Source organism: Anser anser (genome assembly GCF_964211835.1).
Source record: "Anser anser genome assembly, chromosome: 2".
Taxonomy (NCBI): domain Eukaryota; kingdom Metazoa; phylum Chordata; class Aves; order Anseriformes; family Anatidae; genus Anser; species Anser anser.
The window spans coordinates 115286718-115308086 of NC_139721.1; the positions used below are offsets into that span (position 1 = coordinate 115286718).

At 37.2% G+C, this 21369-nt stretch overlaps 1 protein-coding gene across 4 annotated transcripts in view; it reads right to left on the reverse strand.

Moving 5' to 3' along the window:
* The window catches only part of SLC9A3 (solute carrier family 9 member A3), a 52589-nt gene that overhangs the window by 29195 nt on the left and 2025 nt on the right, over positions 1 to 21369 (reverse strand). For 3 of the 4 annotated variants that reach the window (XM_083822842.1, XM_083822843.1, XM_083822845.1), the window contains exon 2: positions 666 to 968. The exons of the other annotated variant lie outside the window; for it this stretch is intronic. In XM_083822842.1, coding sequence (XP_083678968.1) covers positions 666 to 968 — 303 coding nt within the window. The remainder of the gene's footprint in view (positions 1 to 665; positions 969 to 21369) is intronic. 4 annotated transcript variants of the gene reach the window in all.

Here is a 21369-nt window from a genome sequence, read left to right on the forward strand (position 1 = left end):
GAAGCCTATTTCAAAACACATGCAAACCACATGTTAATTATTGCTGTTTGAAGTGGCAGTACATAGCTTATGTGCATATCACATCTGCTGAAGAGAATAAGAATTGCTCTTCTGTGTCTCTTCTAGCCTCTCCATGCCCTTATATTCTGTAGTACAATTGAGACAAAATTTATCTTACACCTTACATGCATCTTACTTGGCTCTGTAAGTCTTTGTTTCTAGCCTCAGAATACCAAATAGAGATGTCATGCGTACATACACACTCAGCAACCATTGCTTCCTTAATATTAGATCTGAATGACGAAAGACATTTCAATTTCACAGTAACTTTGAAGTTTTCTACCACAGCATAAAGAAACAAGCCCTTCAGAGTTTATTTTTGTCCAGACGCTCATTAGCAGGATGAATCCTGAGCTTGATTCTGAGAGTGTATGCTGACATTCAGAGCAGGGAAATGCAAGACAGACAAGTTCAAGTCCCTTCAGTGATTGCTTCAGAGAAGAGATCTCAGATCATTCTGAAATTTGGTAAAAAACATTACAAATTGCTCCAGTTATAATTGGATTTTTCTGCTAAAAAGAGTTGTTAAGTTGCAAGGTGTCAACCTATTCTAACAGCTGGCATCCACTAATATTCACAGTTGTACCTTAACAGATCAGACTTACCCATTATTCCTGTCTGATAGACACCGTAGAGAGATAAACCAGTTGTGGCAGCATTCCAGACTGTCCCAATGACAGCATACAAAAGGATGGAACCAAGATTTCCAAAGAACAACCTATTTGGCATAAAATATCCAGCATCCAGAACAATGGGGGGCAGCAGATAGAAGAAAAATACAGTAGGTGTAAGGGTAAAGGAGGCAATGTGGTCTGCTGCCCATACAATGCCACCAAGGATGAGACCAAGAACAATCAGCAGAGCACTCTCCGGAACCACCCGAGTGACTTTGTGGGACAAGTGGAAAACTGCAATGAAAAAGGAAAACAGTGTGTCAGAACTGGAAAGAAGAAACAATTTGCATGAACAACTGTTGCTAGCTGATAATTTTGATTTCACACTAACTTCCTGCTTTTATTGCTATCAGACCCCCAAAGCATGCACATAATTCATGGGATACAGACAGTGTCAGAATCCAGAACCCATCTACCTGGAAAATAAAATAAAAAAGTCGGTTTTCAGATTTTGTCCAGCACAGATTTTTAATACATATTTTAACTTATGTGAAAACAGCGTTCCACAACATTTATTTCCTCTGTTGGATTATCTTCTCCATGAAAGATCTGTTTAGGGAAAGATGATGCTCTTTGCAAGACACTTAAGTGCAAGACTGAAAATAAATGGTAAAGTGTTGGAACTGTATGACTTTATGGTTTATTCCTATACCTAAAAACATACATCTGATATCCCAACATCCACCTTTAAAAATGATCAACATACTGGCAGATTTATTGGGACTGGAAAGAGAAGGAAGCCAAAAGTAGAATTAGTTTAAAGACAACGCTTTTTAAATTTCTGAGGAATATGTAGCCTGCAGCAGGAGCAGAATGGAGCTGATAACATGGAAGATCCCTTTTGGACGTTTACCTCTAGTAAGGATTTCAGTTAATTCAGAGACTTGCTGAAGGAACTGTGATTTAGTGGTAGCTTATTCTGCAACAAGCTATTTTCTTTTGTACAAACAGTGTTATAAAAACTGTATCTTACAGTAGTATGCCAGATCTAGTAATAAAGGAGATGGACAGTATATGGTATTTATTAAAGAAAAATATGTAATATTTTAATATGTAATATTTCATGTAATATTTTATTTTATTCACATGTATGCATGGTAAGATTATTAAACTAGCCAATAATTAGAGGCAGAGAAGAAAATAGAGTGTGAATCTAAAAAGACAAAAAGATGACAAGGTCAAAACAGAAAGAATGTTTAAGGTGTTCAAAATGACAGAAACACAGATAATTCATGTTCTTCATACAGTAACATGTTTTTTATAGGACATTTGTTAGGTATCAGGTAAAAGGAAAAAAAACCGAGGAGAACAGAAAGAAGTCAAGTCTAATAAGAAAGAAGGAACATGAAAAAAGGGGAGATATCAAAGGTACTCGCTAATAAGGAAACACAAGTATATTGATTTTTTTAATTTTTTTTGTTAATTTTCAGCATTTCTGTGAGCTTTTCCTTTAATTTATCTTAAATATTGTTGTGACCCAGATGGTCTGAACCCTGCCACTTTGTGATACTCACCCAATAAATGAGAGTTTACTTATATGGCTTTGTGTCGAAGATGCGTTTTTCAATTTAGAAGGAGAAATCCACCAAAGCCCACTAAGTTTCTCCTGGTTTGAGCATTGGCTTAGAACTGTCTTGAAGCATTTACAATGTTAACGCAAGTTGGCTCAAATTAGTTTGGACAAGAAGCACTCATTAAGCTTTCCAGCGTCTTAAGATATAGCAGAAGAATCTTTCCCATGACTATGCAGAGGTCTTAGACCAGGTTACTTCAGTGAAAGACTGTTGTTTTCCCTCAGAGTCTCCTATCCAAGTATTTGTCCTAGTGAAACATTTGCTAGTTACCTTTCAGTGCTTTTTAAAGTCCCCATTCTTGAACTGTCTGTCTTCATCTTGGCTGCATCTACACAGACAATGTTAGAAGCAATGCCCATCACTGTAGTAGTACCAGAATAAGATAGTTCCTCATACCTGTACAACTTCCATGGACTCATCAGAAAAGAAAACATGAAAGGAAAAACAACAGCAGCCTGCCTACGCCAGCATTCCCACCACTATGAGCATTATTTTTTTAGTTTTCCTATGCGTTCATACACAAGACTTGAAAACTAAGCCATGTTAGAACGGAGGTGGAGAGTGGACTTAAGAAAACAGCAATCACACATGAAAGCAAGCAGTGTTCATTGAAGTTTGCTAATCCATGCCAATTTTCTGAATAATCTGGGTCACATAATCAACAGCTAAATAACACCCCACAGACACAAACACTGTGGTTTGACTTAGTTTTTTTTTTAAAAAAAAAAAAGAAAAAAAAATAATAAATCCAAACTAGCCACTATTCTGTATGTATAAATTGTAACATTTAACTTTTCAAATGTCTTTATTACTGGTTATTCTCAATTCCTTGAATTTCCAGTCAGTGAATTACCAACTAATTTATAGCCTCATGGAGTAGGGATTATATCCTTATCCCTGAAAATGAATGTCGCTAAGCTAGTCTTGCTAAACATAGTCTGTTTTCCTACTCCTACGTTAGCAGATAAAATATAACTACAAGAATTTGAAGTTAAAACCTTGGAATAAAACTATGAAGATAAAAAGAATAAGAATAAAACTATGAAGAACAAGACATTGAGAAAAAGCCAGGCATCGTTCAGCTAAAAATTCATATTCTCTAGAATTCTCACCTTTACTATCAAGAACCAGTTTCTCTCAGTGAGCGCTGAGAAGCTAACTAGATTTTGCTTATAGCACTGTCTCCTCCTAGAAGCTATATGTTCCCATGAATCAGCTACATCTGTTCTCACATCCTTCTGTGCTCTCTTTAACACCAATCAGCTGATGATCTGTACAAGATCTGAGTATTACCAGCACTAAAATCTTTTTCTACTCTGTTAGTTGAGGAATGCAGGCTGTGGAAAAGGAAGTTATTGCATGAAACAGGGTTCTAGTATAGGCAAATATGAAAACAAATAAAAATATAAAATGAAGATAAGTGCCTTCTCTTCTTTACATTTGGCCCAAGCAGATTCTGACCATTAGACCATGCTTATTTTATAGTAAATGTCTAGCTAATTCTGCAGGCACGTAGTGTTCAGTCAGATTAGCAGAATCATAGTGTCTCTAAGCTAGAAACATGTAAAAGAAAAATACCACAATTGATGCAATTCAATGAAATAGCTTAAGACCAGGGTGCAACTAGAATTTAGATCATATTTGCATTGATTTTTCTTTACTGGCTACATGCATAAATTATATTCAATAGACTGCAAAGTTTGTTTTGATTCTACTGTCCTGAAAGAAATCACAAACATCAGGAAGGATAACAGGCACTGCTGCTCAGATAAACTACTCTGTAAGGGACCTAGAGGTGAAATTAAGCCTATTTTCACTGCTGTTAAAACTGAAAAGTACATGAATATCTTTTAATGAGGCAAACAAAAGAGCAAAGAAACAAAGAAAATTTGCATACAGTCCATGGCATAAAAGAAATACCAATCCACAGGACAGTCTTCTGATTTCCCAGAAATTTTTAAATTTATAATTTAGGATTAAACTACATTAGTCAAGGCACAGTATTTAATGAAAAAAAAAATTAAACATATGCCTTTCATTCAGTATGTGCTAAACCTGGTTTGAAAATGGATTGGACTGACTAATGGGTAAACTGTGTTTCAATTCAAGCTAAACATCACTGAAGCAGAAGCTTTCTACAAAGAAACAATTGCATAGTATAAACTTCCTGGGGAAAAAAAAGTAAAATAAAAAATTCCTGACACTTCCTTTGAGATCCATGAAAAGAAAGGGACTGTTTTAAACTTCTAATGAGAAAGACAAAACAAATTAACAGGCTATGATTTGCTGTCTGGATCCAGTTTCTTTTCATAGAATCATAGAATCATTAAGGTTGGAAAAGACCTTCAAATCATCTGTTCCAACCATCACCCTACTACCAATGTCACCATACTTTAAGAAATAAGTTTATTTTTACCACCTGTTAAGAATGCAGTAACTTAGATTAAATCCTGCAGTAGAATTTATGATGACATTCAGTGTACTACCTGTTGCTTTCTAAGGTAGTCTCAGATTGCTTTAGAGGAAGTGATTCAACGGAATAACCTTTTTCTTATTCACCAAATGAAATGACTGGTTTCTAAATTAGAAAGGAGTGATTAAATAAGAAGAATTACAAATATAAGAATAATTAAAAAAAAAAACATACAATTCATGCTTAAGTCACTTAATTTTTGTAGACTCACTAACAAATTTTTTGAAGTAGTTTCTTCTCATATTTCTTTCCAAATTATCTCTAACAGACCTGTTCTTTTCCTGAATACTGTATTTTGTTTATCAAGAGAAACATTTCAGTGACTTGATTCTAGAATTTTTGCCATTGTTTCCAGATGGAATGAATGATTGAAGATAGATTTACCACCTTCTGAAAATATAATGCTGTAAAAATAAAAAGCTGAAACTACCTGTTTAATATACTGTTAAATTTCTGGATTTATATGGCTGCTCCAACACTACCGCAGCTTCATTAGTATAAAGTCAAGGCCTTGAAAACATTGAGAAAAAGATTTCTGATAGTAACAGTGTCCCAGCCAATCACAAAACCTACTGCATGCGAACACTAGACACCATATAATCCAGAAAAGTCAAGAATTTATTTATAATAATACTAGTCATTCTCTGCTTAAATGTTTGTTTGTTTTAATACATCTTCAAATAAAATCCAAGGAATCACAGAAGAACTTAGATTATAAGTAGATGTTAAGCCTATGTTTTCAGCCTCATGCTTTCCAAAGTTCCCATGAAAGTGTAGAAATCAATTTGCAAACATGTCAGCACATTACCACTAATACTGACAGGTGCCTGGTCTACCAGCTATGATTTTGCCAGTGGGTCAAATATACACTGCTATTGTGCTATTAGTCTATTTTTCAGTTTTGACTTTTTATTTTCACTTAGATCAGATTATCATACAAGATCAAGCCACAGGTGACTCTAATTTGAGATCCAAGACTTGATTCTCTGTAATTTGTGAGAACCCCTGCCATTGACCAAAGTAAGAGCAAATTGCTGCAACTTTTTTGTAATTGCTCTTTACATTTACTTTACAGAAATGCAGTCAATAGTATCTCCAAGGCAGTAAATAATAAGGTTCCTGCAAAAGCATCAAATAGAAGCTCCATAAGGTATGAAGAAATCCCACAAAGGAATATTCTGCCTAAAGGGAAATCTGTCTTCTAAACATCTTCCAGCAGTTGGACTCTGCCTAGCAAAAAAAAAAAAAAAAAATCATTTATTACCTTATCTACCTATTCATATTTTCCTTAGATTTATGAAGTGAGAATTCTATTCAAAAACTGTCTAGCTCTACCCTTCCTGCACCTTTTTCAGTACTGTCTTCTGCAGATACAAGTTACAAAATAAAATAAAATATAAAATAAAATAATGTCAGAAATCTGAAATTTATTCCAATAGCACACATGGAATAATCTGCTTTACTTTGCCTGTGTAATTTCACAAAGTACAACCAAATACCAGTTAGTGAACTGATCAAGACTCTAGAAAGTCCTGGTCCATCCTTACTATGTTTGGACTCCTTGACTAGGGAATGGGCACACTGTCTAAAATATAATCTGGAGCATGTGTTTTCAAGAAGAGACTGTTTTGCCACCCCTAAAAATCATTCATCCCTGGTAACTCTCTTGCTTTTGTAGACTGCACAGAGGATCTAGGAATTTTAATTATGACCACAAGAACTAAAAGAGCTATTTGATCACGTAGCCAGGCCTTCAATACACTACATTTGAAGATCCTTATTTCAGAGATTTTTGCTCCACTTAAGCCTATGCAAAGGCATACCAGCAGCCCTCACCTCATAATTAGAGACTTTACTCTGATTTCTAGCAGAATATTCACAGCAATTTTATATCCATTTGCCTTTGTGACAATTATATCAATTTTATTAAACAGTTTTTTTCCCTGATGTTAAGTTCTTCATTTCTTGTTATATGTATACGGAGATAAACATATTCTCTTCCTTTTGTTTGTCTTTGTCTGTTAAACTAAGCCACTTATTTTTAGTCTCCACTTCAGCTCTCTCTGTCTATTTCAATCTGAGTTCACCTCTGTGGACTCAGAATCATCAGAAATATAGACTGCATTTTGTGTAGTCACCACAGGAGCAGGTTCAACAGCATTAATAATTTGCTATCACAGGTATAGTCAGCTATATCCCGGATTCATTATCACATTGGTGACTCACAGTCATCCTATGTTCGTCACTTCATACACATATGTACCCCTCTCCTCCTCATTCACAACCTCATGTGGAAATCCTTGTCATTAGTCACTGAGTAAAACTGCCTTTGGTATTACTGTATTTTATTCACTTCTCCTTTTCTAAAGATTATATATTTTTTCTAGTTCAGTAATGAGATCTGCATTAGATGATGCCTAAGAAAACATGTCATTAGAAGCGTTCAGCAGGACACTTCACCTCTTTGTGCAGTGGTAATAAAACATAAATAAAACAAAACAAAACAAAACAAAACAAACTCTAGTGACTTCTACAAATAACTTCCTTATAGTTTCATACTTTATCTTGTCCTGGCCTTGGCAGCCAGGAGGGCCAACCTGGGGTGCAACAAACATGGCATTGCTAGACAGTCAAGGGAAGTGATTGTCCTGCTCTACTCTGTACTGCTGTGGGCTCACCTTGAGTACTGCGTGCAGTTTTGGTTGCCACAGTATAAAAAAGATATAAAACTCTTAGAGAGTGTCCAAAGGGGGGGGGCTACAAAGGTGGTGAAGGAGAGGAAAACATATAAAGAGCAGCTGAAATCACTTGTTTTTTTTCAGCCTGGAGGACACTGAGGGGAGACCTCATTGCAGTCTACAGCTTCCTCACAAGGCAGAGTGGAGAGGCAGGAGCTGATCTCTTCTCTCTGGTGACCACTGATAGGACCCGAGGAAACAGCTTGAAGCTGCAAAAGGGGAGGATCAGGCTGGATAGCTGGATATCAGGAAAAGGTTCTTCACCGAGAGGGTGGCCAGGCACTAGAACAGGCTCCCCAGGGAGGTGGTCACAGCACCAAGCCTGACGGAGTTCAAGAAGCATTTGGATAACGCTCTCAGACACGTAGTCTGATTTTCTGGGTGGTCCTCTGAAGATCCAGGAGCTGAACTTGATGACCCTTGTGGATCCCTTCCAACTCTGGGTATTCTATGATTCCTTTACTCACCCTGTTACTCATCTATCCATTGTCTTATTACTAGATAAATTTAAGGCCTACATCAAGAAAAAAAAGAAGAGGTCTTTCATTGTGTTCTGAGAGTGGTTCAGTTCAAACAAGGATTCAAAGCATGAAGGAACTGCTTTTTTTGTCTGTCCAGGAAACGTCTAAGCAGACTCCACATAGCTGAAGCTGATCATTATTACTTATAATTGCTTTTTAAATCTTTATCAACAGAGTACATTCAGTATTTTTTTCCTGGTCAGATGACTGATAGCATGTTTTATAGTTTTTCAGGTTCTGTTCTGTGGAGATCTCAACATGGTAGTTTTCATCAATTTTTGAATTGTTTATATACAGGTAGTAGAAAGTACTTAAAGAAAAGAGGTTTTACTAATTTCTTCTAACCATGATTACTTAGACAATACTTAGGTTTTTACCAAATTTAGCCAAAATTGTAAAATTTATTGAAATATTTCAGTGATATTGTATAATATCTGTGTATCAAGTAACAAGTAGTAAAAGCCATTTTTGATAAAGGTCCTTGGATGCTGCCTTAAAATACGCTACATGAACATGAGTATTAATACTTTTCGTACTTGATCCTGGACATATTTTTCCTAAGCAGGACACAAAGTCCTTCATATTTAACTTGTTCAGATAAACTGGTTTGAGTTTGGTTTTATCCAGCTCCTGAAAGTATTATTTGTCACATATGTAATGACTACCATTTTAAAAGTGTATAGCATTGTAATGAGCTCATTAAATAGGAGATTTTAGGTCTCTGTTCTCTGTAGGTGAACAATTACCAAAATACATTAGCAATTAAAAGTGCAACCAACATACAGGTCAAGGTTCCCGAGCTGATAGGTCATAGCATAACAAGATAGCCCCAAGTCAAATTCAAAGAAGTGTGTGAGTAAGCAACTATTACCTCTATAAGCACTTAGAACATAATGAAGTTTAAGCAGTCAGGTACAGATTATCATAATTATGCCAAATAGTTCTCTTTTTTGAAGGAACAGTCCCACTGCAGTGCAACCGTGGTAGCACTTGGCCCTTGTGGAACTGAATGGCACTAAAAGATAAATGGGAACAGTCAAAAATAATATTTCAAAATGAGAGCAAAGTACACATTAGAAAAACCTTGAGGTATAGTACATGATATAAAACAGGACAGGGAAAGTATCATAAAAATGCATTTCCTATGCAAACTTTTTAGAATTAAGTTTTAAAGACAGTCTTCTTGCTCCAGTAAATATTCCTCACAAACTAATCTCATTTAAGGGTTACTATGACTTTTCCGTGTTAAGGATGTTCTCTCTGTATGCAATATTCCATACTGAATACAAACATAAAGAAACACAGCTGAAGAATATTACGTACTAGAGTTACTGTATATACAAAAGAATCAAAAGGGTCAGAATTATCAGTAATCACCTGACTAATAGGGTTGTTTTGACTCAATGGATTGCTTGAGGTCTAATGTTCCAGCTGATTTTACGCTACAAATTTATAAAGTACATTGGGGGTAAGAAAACAAAGTAGAACTTACTTTCTATTAAAGCTATATATTGCAATTCCTCCAGATGTAGAATGACCTTCACTGACAGATAATGAAAGCAATTTTTCTAGCTTAATTTTTTCAAACACCTAACTATATACCAGTAACATGGGAAGAACTGACTGAAATAAATAAATGCCAAGAAATGCTGTTAACTCATTTCACTCTATTAATTTTAGAAAAATGTTTCCTTCTGACCTTCACTTTAACATGATAAATGAATTAAAACAAAGGTCTCCACCTGAGAATGTTTCAGCTTTTGCTCATACAGATAAAGAACTGCAAAGAAATGGATTACTAGTAATATACGGAAATGGTTGTTCTGGTGTCAAGATAAATTGCACAAACAATTACCAAAGCCTGAACACACAACAGAAAAAGTTGTCCTTGATTCACTCCTATTGTTCAAGGAAAAGGAGAAAATGAAGAAATAGTTTGATGAATCCCTATTGGACGTTGACACTGAAAATTTCCTTCTAATATAAGGACATGGTACACTTGGACAGGTACACTCTTCGCTGGGTTAAAAAACTGGCTGGATGCCCAGGCCCAGAGAGTGGTGATGAATGGAGTGAAATCCAGATGGCGACCGGTCATGAGTGATGTTCCCCAGGGGTTGGTGTTGGGGCCCATCCTCTTTAATATCTTTATTGATGATTTGGATGAGGGAATTGAGTGCACCCTCAGTAAGTTTGCAGAGAACACCAAACTGGGGGAAGTGTCAATCTGCCGGAGGATAGGAAGGCCCTGGAGAGGGACCAGGACAGGTAGGACTGATGGGCAGAGGCCAATGGGATGGGGTTCAACATGGCTAAGTGCCAGGTCCTGTACTTTGGCCACAACAACCAGTGCTACAGGCTTGTGGCAGAGTGACTGGAAAGATAGTGGTCAATGGTCACCAGAACATGACCCGGCAGTGTGCCCAGGTGGCCAAGAAGACCAACGGCATCCTGGCTTGGATCAGGAATAGTGTAGCCAGCAGGACCAGGGAGCTGATCGTACCCCTGTACTCTGTTCTGGTGAGGCCGCACCTCGAGTCCTGTGTTCAGCTTTGGGCCCCTCACTACAAGAATGACATTGAGGCCCTGGAGCGTGTCAAGAGAAGGCCTACGAAGCTGGTGAAGGGTCTGGAACACAAGTCCTGTGAGGAGCGTCTGAGGGAACTGGGTTTGTTTAGTCTGGAGAAGAGGATGCTCAGGGGAGACCTCATTGCTCTCTACAACTACCTGAAAGGAAGGTGTGGGGAGCTGGGTGTTGGCCTCTTCTCACAAATAACTAGCAATAGGACAAGAGGGAATGGCCTCAAGTTGTGTCGGGGGAGGTTTAGTTTTGAAATTAGGAGACATTTCTTCTCAGAAAGAGTGGTCAGGCATTGGAATGGGTTGCCCCGGGAGGTGGTGGAGTCCCTGTCCCTGGGGGTGTTTAAGGAAAGATTGGATGTGGTGTTTAGGGACATGGTTTAGTGGATGATGTTAGTGGACAGCTGGTTGGACCAGATGATCTTGGAGGTCTTTTCTAAACTTAAAGATTCCATGATTCTATGACTTCCTGTAGTTCCCCAGCACTGCTCCTAATATAGGGACTTACTGTTCTTCTCCAGCACTGCGTCTTGCAGGGCATGGCATGCTGCCTGTTAGGAAAGGCATGAAGGACATAATTAAAGACCAAGGGCTAAGGAGAATAGCTGTGAAGAGTGCTCCAAATCACAGGATAGGTAAGCACCTTTCTTTGAGCCCTGGTAGATTGCCTTTCTTCCTGCCCCTCACATTTCACCATGGCAAGATTATAATTAGTACAACTGGAATAACATGGGATTACAGTAGACGTATTCCTGGTTACATTAGAAAACTAAATATAAATAAGGATACCCACATTTAGCATTGATGACCAGCAAAAATTAAATAAATAAATAAATAATCACATACATCAAGAAGCTTGTCCTTAATACTGAAAATAAACTTGATCTGAGAGAGGTCAAGAAAATATGCCTGGCTAGTTTCCACTGAAAGCAAATATTCTACTGTGGACCCAGCAAGGCTTCAAAGGCCAGTCTTATATTGGAGGAAAAACTCCAACAGCTCAATAAAACAAGAGTTTCATGATTATGACTCAGGTATAATTTCAGAAATTTACATATGTTGTTTACATATGCTGTGAATTTGGTAGATCTCAGCTTTTCTAGAGGAGATTATTTTTTTCCTAATGCTGGAATCAGTTTTAAGAGAAAACACTGCCTATTGACATAAACTGTACTGAATAAAATATCATGTCCTTTAGTCATATTCCTAACCGATAAGCAGTTCCCAAATTATGGTGCTGTTTACCAAGCTTCTTTCAACACCCAGTTAGAGATACTTTGTTTTAGGGACCACAGTGTGAGCACTCTTAATAGTGACTGTTGGCTATTGTACTACATCAGTGGACGACGTGCATAAAACATTTAGCACATGCACATATAGACAAGATTGTACTTCTCTACTTTTCAACACTTCAGGTTCCTCAATTATGTGATAAAGAATGAATGCTACACAAAGTAGTAATGGAAAAATATAGCTATAGAACATTCATCCTTACTTTTGGGTAGGTCTTTCCTGACATAAGAGTTTCATACAAAGGTTGAGTTTCTACCTACAATTCTCAGGTTTACCCTGGAGTGGTTTTAATCTTTCCTTCTAAATCACAATAAGCAGAAGGAAACTTCATACTTCCTCATGCTGTTTTTACATCCTCATACTTTCAAACATCAGCAGCATTATTCAAGTGAACATGCCTTGGAAACTACAATTTTTAATAAGGTGAACTGTGTTGTATTCCTTAGGAAAGACTGAAGCATTAAGATGTTTTATTGAGTGCTCAAAATGAATAGTTTTATCTCAGAGCAAAGAGCTTTAGCTTTTCACTTAATTACCTTTTTCTTCAGTACAAATATTCAAGACATGAAAACAAAATGTACTTCTGTTACTGAAACAGTTAGGAACATAAGGTTGTAAATAAGATTAATGTATTATGTACTAATGAATTGCCACTCCCATTCACTCCATGATGAATGTGACAGCTCTTTTTTTAGATTCCCATGTGAAGTGTAATAACCTCATCTGAGACCAGAGAATGTCTGAAAGTTGACTGAATTAACTTGTGTGGGTGTGGGCGAGGTGAATTACAAGACACCTATCAATGATTGACTTTAATGCCATATCTATCAGACTGTGAAGGAAAAAAAATGGTGTAGTTTCTGGATTTGCTGTGGTTTTTATTTCTAATAAAGCTATTGGAAGAATGAGGAGCATTTTTTTTTCTAAATATTATCCAGAAAAAAAAGTGACAAAATGATCCTTCTGTTTCCAGACACTTTTACCTCATCACAGCAATGTTAGTTTCCAAAATTGCAGGGCATGAGTTTCAGGCTGTGTTATGGATGCTAGACAACCACCCAAACAACTGACCTGAGTGAGCTGCCACCGTCCTTGTTTTATGTCTTTCAGTCTTGTCTTGAATGGTAAGAGTTTGCTACATGAGAGGTTGTAGAACACAGAAGTAGAATAAAATTATACATTAAAATAGAGAAACACTTTACATTTTCTGCAACTGTGGAAAAAATTATGCTGCACCATAATTAAAAAAAACCTGTTAGATATAATCATGCACAGGTGAGCAACAATACACCAACTGGCAGATATACAATCCCACTTTAAAAGGCCCAGGTAAAATTAAGTTCTGTAAGATTGTTGGAAACAGATAGAAAGGTGGCTCTCTGACTTGAAGGAATACTTAGCATAGCACTGAAAAGAACAGAGTGATGCTGCCTATTCATTTAACCTATGAAATGTCTTGTTGGGAAAAAATAAGCCTTGCTATGCGTGTTCATTTTACACTTCGAAAATGTAGTATCCTCTAAGATACACTGCAATCCACAGGCAAACATGTAGAGACACTTGATAAGTCCCCCCAAAGACAGGTTGTCCAAAAGAAGAAGCTGTCCTCTTACAGCCCTATAGAGCAACGTCTAAAATAATAACATATTGCCAATTCCTGGTAAGAGACTATGACTAATAGACATATTTATAGAAATATCAGACAGTATGACAACATCCTTTCAATGAATGAAAAACATTAACAGAAAACCTTCTGGACTACAGCCAAATACTTATCTTCTTTATGATAACAAAAGAACATAAATTAAAAATTAAGAAATTAATTAACACACTAATTTGTTAGACATTGAATATAAAGTTTTGCGTATTTTCTACTCTTTTTCATGTTCCTTCAGAAAATCACAGAATGGCTGAACTTGGAAGGATCTCTGGAGGTTATCTGGTTCAACCCCTCTGCTCAAGCAAGGCCACCTGGAGCTGCTTCCCCAGGACCATGTCCAGATGGCTTTTGAATAGCTCCAAGGACAGAGATTCACAACCTCTCCGGGAACCTCTGCCAGTACTCAGTCTTTCAGTGCACAGTAAAGAAGTGCTTCCTCATGTTTAGACAGAACCTCTTGTTTTTCAGTCTGTGCCCATTATTTCTAGTACTGTCACTGGACACCACTGTAAAGAGCCTGGCTCTGTCCTCATTTCACCCTCTCTTCAGATATTTATATACGATGACAAGATGCCCCCTGAGCCTTCTCTTCTCTAGGCTAAATAGTCCTAGCTCTCTCCACCTTTCCTTATAGGAGAGATGATCCAGTTCCTTGATCATCTTTGTGGTCCCACTCTGTGCTGGACTCTCTCCAGTAACTCCACGTCTCTTTCTTACTGGGGAGCCAAGAACACAGTACTGGTGGGGTGTCTTCACTAGTGCTGAGTAGAGGGGAAGTATCACCTCCTTTGACCTGCAGGCAGCACTTTGCCTCCTTTGTGGCAAGTGCACATTGCTGACTCCTGTTCAACTTGGTGTCCAAGTCCTTTTCTGCCAAGCCGTTTTCCAGCTGGGTGTCTCCCAGCTCGTACTGGTGCCTGTGGTTGTTTGAAATTCTTAATGTTGAACTCCATGAGACTCCTGTCAGCCTATTATCTCCAGCCTCCTGACTTGCCTCTGAATAGCAGCCCAACTCTCCCCCCTCAAAATCTAATTACGTAATTTTTATGCAACATACATAATAGCACTCTCATCTGTAGCTTCCATTCTGCCCCTTCTCCCACAGTGTTCTATTAGTGAATGCAGAATAACTACTTCTATTTTCAGGTATTGGAAGGAGAAAACCCACAGACTCATCTATTTAAAAACCCTGCTTTTTCATAGACCTTTCAGAATATCTTCAGATTTCTTCTTCCGCAAACAAATATTAAATATTCGTATCTTAATTAAAAGTGTTTCCACCTGAGGTCTTGCATTCCATCTTGGCTCTTTCTTGTCAGCCTGTAATTTCAGTATTTATGACTTTACAGTGCTTTACATAGCAGCCAGCTGGGTATCAAGTCACTCCTTTCATGGGGGTGAACACTTTGTAAGCTGTTTTACAAAAGGAATCAAATTATTACAAAACAGCCAACCAACCATGCTCTGCAGTTTACAAAGACTTTTAAAAGACAGTAATTCTAAATGGGTGCTAATTCTTAACTAGGTAAATAATAATTAGAGCCCTTAGTTCTTTGGGACAGTAATTTAACTGAACTACTAGAGAAAGATGAGCAAAACCACAATCTGCTGAAAAAACAAAAAGAAATAGTCTTCAGGAGTTTGGACGCAGCACTTCACCTTGCAATAGAAAGAAGATACAGAATAACTCAGTTATCAATTACCCCATTACTTCAGAGTAATCAAAACTCAGTAATTAAAATAGGGGGAAAAGAAGTGTTGTGTCTCAGTTCTGGTGATGAAACTCACTGACTTCTGATAGTCTTCTCGTGATATGACTCAAAACTGGAAATACCACTTTCTTATTGCCGGGTCCAAGTAGTAAATAAATCATAAATTACAATAAACGAGGATTTCCAATATCAGCTTCCCTACTAAGCATCTCCAACACACTAAACTCCACAAAAACAAAGGGGACATCACAAAGCCTTTCACATGAACAATTTTTGTATATCTAAAAGGGCTTGCTACTTGCAATTATTACTTGCAGGCCTATGGTCTGCTGCATTACCACATGAGAGATTTACAATCACTTTGGGGTTTGGTAGATCACCCTTAGTAATAAGTGGCTAAAGCTCTGAAGACAGTAAATCAATGGTTTCAACAAACTTAAAACTACAGTATTAAAAGGATTCCATTGTTCTACAGAGAATGCAAAGCACTTTGCACACAGATGCTTGAAAGTAATTGATGGCAGAGGTCTTTTCTTAGGTATGCATGCCTGAACTGTATTCAGTCCAGGGTCATTCTCAAAATGACAGTTTTCTTATGTAACTCATACAAGTTGCCACTGTACATTTGCTATTCATCAGGAGATGTAATCTGAATCTTGTCGAATTATACTGTCCTGTTATCTTCTTCCTTACTCTAAATAATTAAGACATGAGACGCACAACACTTAGAGGGAGAGAGAGGGAAGGAGGGGGGAGGAGGAAGAGGGATGTGTGTTTCAGAGAGGCAAAAAGGACAGGAAAAGAATGAATAAGGTACAAGTGTAAAATGGAAAAAACTGTGGAAATGGGCATCCATTTACAAATCATGGCTTACACAACTGTTCTTAGAACTAGAAATGCTAAGCTATTATTCTATGATGGAAATGTTCTTTTCAGCCACCTAAAATGGTGTGTAAAAAAGGTAATTCCTTAGAAGGAATTTTACACTACTTAATTTTTAGCTCACATGCATTCTAAACAGAATGTTGCAAGAGGAAGTAGAGCATCTTACTTAATTGAAGGCATCCCAGTTATTTGACACTGTTGCCAGCACAAATTTATAACATTTTTATCTAATTGCTTTGCCACTTTAAGATAGCTAATGAAAGGGTATATCAAGGAAGAAAATGTATGTGCTTCCTTTAAAAGTATGACAACCTTTTCCAACTTCTACTGAGATCACAATAAAGCAATACATACATTAAAAGTTATATTTTTCCTTGCTATCTTTTTCTGGATACGGGGGAAGGTAGCCTTACTTCCTCATTCCTGTTCAAAGTCATCCACTCTCCCACCATTTCTCACACTTGCTTATCTGATCCACATTGAGCAAGTTCAGGGGCCTAAACAGACGTAAATACTAGCTCCAAAATAGAAATTATGAGTGGGGTGTTGGAGGGTGCCATAGAAGGTCACAAGCAAACCAGAAGGTTCCTAGAGTGCTTTTTCTGGATATGGGGGAAAGCAGCCAAGATCAGTCTTCCTAGTCAGAATGCAAAGTCCCTTCTCGTATTATCACTTGCTTACAAAACAGCTTTTAAAAAGCACTGCAAACATGACAAGGCCAGTAATCTATGCTTTGCAGAGTTCTGCAATATCCTCACCATTTGAGTCTCTCACTCTGTTTTCAGCTAAATACTTACAACAAAGTTCTGTTAAGCAAACTTCAACATTTCTTCCTTAAAATGGTATTTACAAGAGACGAGCACACAGAATTGCCAATGGAGGACCTATTCTCATATTTTTGATTTAATTAAAAGAATACCATAAATCACTTTATCTAAGTAACTGAGCTTTTCCCTACCACTAAACAGCCAGGAGGAGAAATTCAGAGTCAAATGGGCTTTTGTTTTGACAATTTGCTTTAGAGGTAAGAATATTGATTTCTTTAAAAAAATGTTGCCCCGGGAGTTTTAATTAGGTGGGTTGTTAGACCTGCATTTCAGTTTCTTCCCTAGCCCATCCCAACATGCTTAAAATTCTCCACGGGAATGTTGGTATTATCAAAATACTTCTTTCTCAGGTAAGTGTGAGACATACAAAGGGACCAGGACATGCAGAAACTGGAGCATTTTTGCTTATCTGATCCACATTGACCAAGTTCAGGGGGCTAAATGGGCAGAAAAACTAACTCCAAAATAGAAAGGATGGGTAGGGGGTTGGAGGGTGCCACAGCAGGACATAAGCAAACCAGGAGTTTCCTACCATACTTTGATGATAGCTTCCTCTCCAAGTGATACAGAAGCCAATGAGAAGTGCTTTGCTGGACTAAATGACCAACTCACCAACAAGCAACTTTTGGGGAATTTCAAGGTCAAATGCTGCCTTGGCTGCAGTGACCATGAAATTGTGAAGTTCAGGATCCCAAGGGGAGGGGCCCTGATGGAATTCACCCAAGAATGCTGAGGGAGCTGGCAGATGCCATAGTGAGACCACTTTATCTCTCAGATGGGTACTGCTAGTTGTGCAAACATGGGACAGAGTGATGAAGAAAAATTAAGACAGCATTTTAACAGTAGCAATTAGCTTAAGCTGACCAAAATGGCCAGAGATAATTACAGTGATGAAACTTCTTTGTGTAGACCTGTCCTGATTAGACCAGTGAGGTCAATAGTCTAGGTGGCAGAGGTGAAGGCAGTAAATGTTGTTATTCAGTTTTATGAATTGTTATTCAGTTTTATATGTTTTGTTTTTTTAATTATTATTATTCTGGGATAAACAATTAACTGTCCTTTGGAAAAATGTTATAGTAGTCCAAAGGATATAAACCACAAGTCTTATAAGTTACCCAACTTAACCACCAATGAAAATATAAATACACATTCTCTCTGCCTCCTAGCATTTTGAAAATACTATCATTAGTAGCATGTGGTAGCTATCCCCAGCTAAAAATATATCTCCTTTTTTTTTTTTTTTTTCCAAATAACCATGGATTAAGATATATTCTTTGAAAAAATAACGCTTCTCTACAGTACTCTGAGTTGAAACTATTTCTTGTCTTCCCCTTTTTTTAGCTCTTGAGCTTACTATTCTTTTCCTTCTGCCTGTATCCAGAGTTGTTTTCTGATTTCCCACATACTTCTGGCTTTTTCTGCAGCAGGTTTTCCTCCCACTGTTCATTATCTTCTACATTTCTGTTTATTAAATGGTTATTTTCAATTAATTTTCAAGTAATCTACTGAAGATCTACTAAAGATATAAAGAAGTAGGAGAGTACATGAAGAAGTGAACTAAGAAAACATGTGCAAGGCTGGTCAGTATGTATGTGTCTTTAATCTTAAATTAGAACTATACTGAAAAGTATGTTGAATAAAAGAATCTTACATTCCTTAGCATCATAGTTACAGTAGGAAAAGACCTAGTCTATAATATAAACACATACATGTACCTATGCGTGTATGGTTTTCTTTCATTAGTATTGCTAGTTCCATTTGGAGAACTGAGGTACAAGTATGTGGACACCTAGAGGAAGAAGTTCACTAGGAGGGTTCTCAGATGAACCTCATGTACCTTCTTCATGAAGATAAGATATTTTTCAGACTTAGCTTTACAGATTTGAGTTGTTTATTGGCCTTATCCCATAAGGATACTCATTTGTAGTGATAAGAAAGCCTATCAAAAGAGGAAATAAAGATAATTAGGTGGAACACTGTGTACCTTAGAATAAAGAGTTGGAACATTTCAAATGAAGATGGTCAAATCAAATCAATTATAATATGCAAAACAGTACACTGAGATATATCAGAAGTTTTGTACTAGTAACACAAAAATAAATTGATTTCCTATAGTGCATGAAAGCCAACAGTATGAAGACTGTTCTTCGAGTTTTAATTGTGGCAATACTTAAGATTCATTCTTCACATGAAAATTCTAAAAAGGGAAACAAAAATACATCTTCTTTCACACCAAACCCAGAACACTCAGGACTTTTTTGTATATTCGATATGCTTATGAAGATTTCACATAAAATAGTTTCTGATGCAGAACACTTTGACAGCACTAAATTTACTTTCTGATGTACACCACAGGAATAACAAGTCCCAAAAGAGCCAAAAGTATTTATTATTAAATAAGTCCTCCATCAAGCCTCATAGCATAATAAAGTGAACCATTCCTTTTAGGGAAAATGAAACAAAAGAAACAGAAATTTTGAGATTATTCTAATGCAAACGAAGGCAAAGTATTCTCATATTCCTTTCACCCCCAGCCTGCAATTCCCAGAAGACCTTTTGCTAACCCAATTTCCAGTCAGCACTCCACAAGTAATTAATCTCTCCCGTCCTCTGTAGCCATGGAGATGTGAGCTTTCATGTATAAGAACTACTCCCCCTACTGAAATATCCAGAACAAAAACAACATTTTAACTCCACTACGTTTGCCCTCCTTCAGGTAGTAAATCAAGAGACACAGGGGCAGACATTCTATATTTTCCTCCCCATTTCTTTTCTATCTGCTTTTTAAATTTATAGATCTTCTTGGTCCTGCATAACATTATTGACCTTCAAAATCTTCTGATAGATTTCTGGACTACTTTCTAGAATCCTTGACACACCCAGGCAGGTAAAAGGCCGACAGATTTTGATTTCCCTTTCTCACTGACTTATATGAACAACTTTATACTTTCTGCATCAATCAATTGTTGAGCAGTGAGTGTACATTTCTGATCATCTGTATCTTATTTGTGACTGGGGGGGAAATCAGGGTCATTCATAGGCCCTCAGTGGAATACAGTAGTTGTCTACTGCTTCTTCAAAGACAATGTACAAGGCTGTACGGAATTGTAATTACATATGTGAAGAAAAAAGAGTATGAGGCTTGAGAGCTTGGGGAGGGAAAATGATGGAATTGACAGACACTACTTACTAGTAAATAACATGCTCTGTGTAACTATGAAATAAGTGCAAATAATTTAAAAATAGAACCAGCAACATTCAGCTCCTGAACTCCAAGAACACTTAGTGCTTTATCAAGCACTTACAGGTATACTGAGGATATCAAGGTACAATGGCTCATCTTAATCCAGGCTAATCATAATCCAGGCCATTGCAATTTAAATATAGAACAATCTAACAGTCCTGTTAGCTGCATTGTGTTTCTGCCACAGAACTGATACAGCTGTGCAGGACTCATGTTATTCTGTATAACTTTGGTACATATAGAAAGCAGCAAAGCCTTAATGACACAGAGAGCAAATGTTAATTTAGAAAAGTATCTCAAAAAGAAGGTTCAAACAAACAACCTGTGTATTAGTTTAATTAGCACAAATTTACAGTGACTCAACAATGTCACTATTTTTTCCTGTATCTGGTTCCCCCAGTTTTCTACTTGATATAACCAATCAGTAAGAGCCAATTAAATCAAAACTGTATTTTTATGTAATCTAGATAATGTAGCAATCATCTGTAATATTTGATAGGTGTAATTCAACAGTGATTCAAATGACGATATTTAGCTTATGTGTGTATAGGTAAGCAGCAGAAACCTAAGATGCAGGTATCCATGAAAAATGCTTAACAATAGAGCCTCTACATAACTTTCCCCTCATTTTTAAAAAAAGTTTCATTTGGGTTTATTTGGATGTGGACACAGCATTTTCCATCCAAGCCTGACTGCATTTAGCTTATGCTCTACAGTATACCCGACCTGTTTATATCTTTCATTCTGTGTCCTTTGCAAAATCCATGGTATATAATTCTGGTATCTCAAATTAGTATTAACAATATAAGTACTGTATATTAGCATGATTTTCAGCTGATCTTGCCTTCTGAGTTGAGAATTATTTTAGGGATGATTTATTGAAACTTGAAAATGACAGTGGAAGTATCAGCCAAACTGACAGTGGTCTAGTTTTAGATCCAAAAGATAAATGGCCTTTGGCCAGTGATTGAACCCAACGGAATGACATGAAACTGCATCAGGTGATACACAGGCTGGATATTAGAAAAAGGTTCTTCACTGAGACTGTGGATGAGCACTGGAACAGGCTCCCCAGGGAAGTGGTCCCAGCACTGAGCCTGACTGAGTTCAAGAAGCATTTGGGCAACA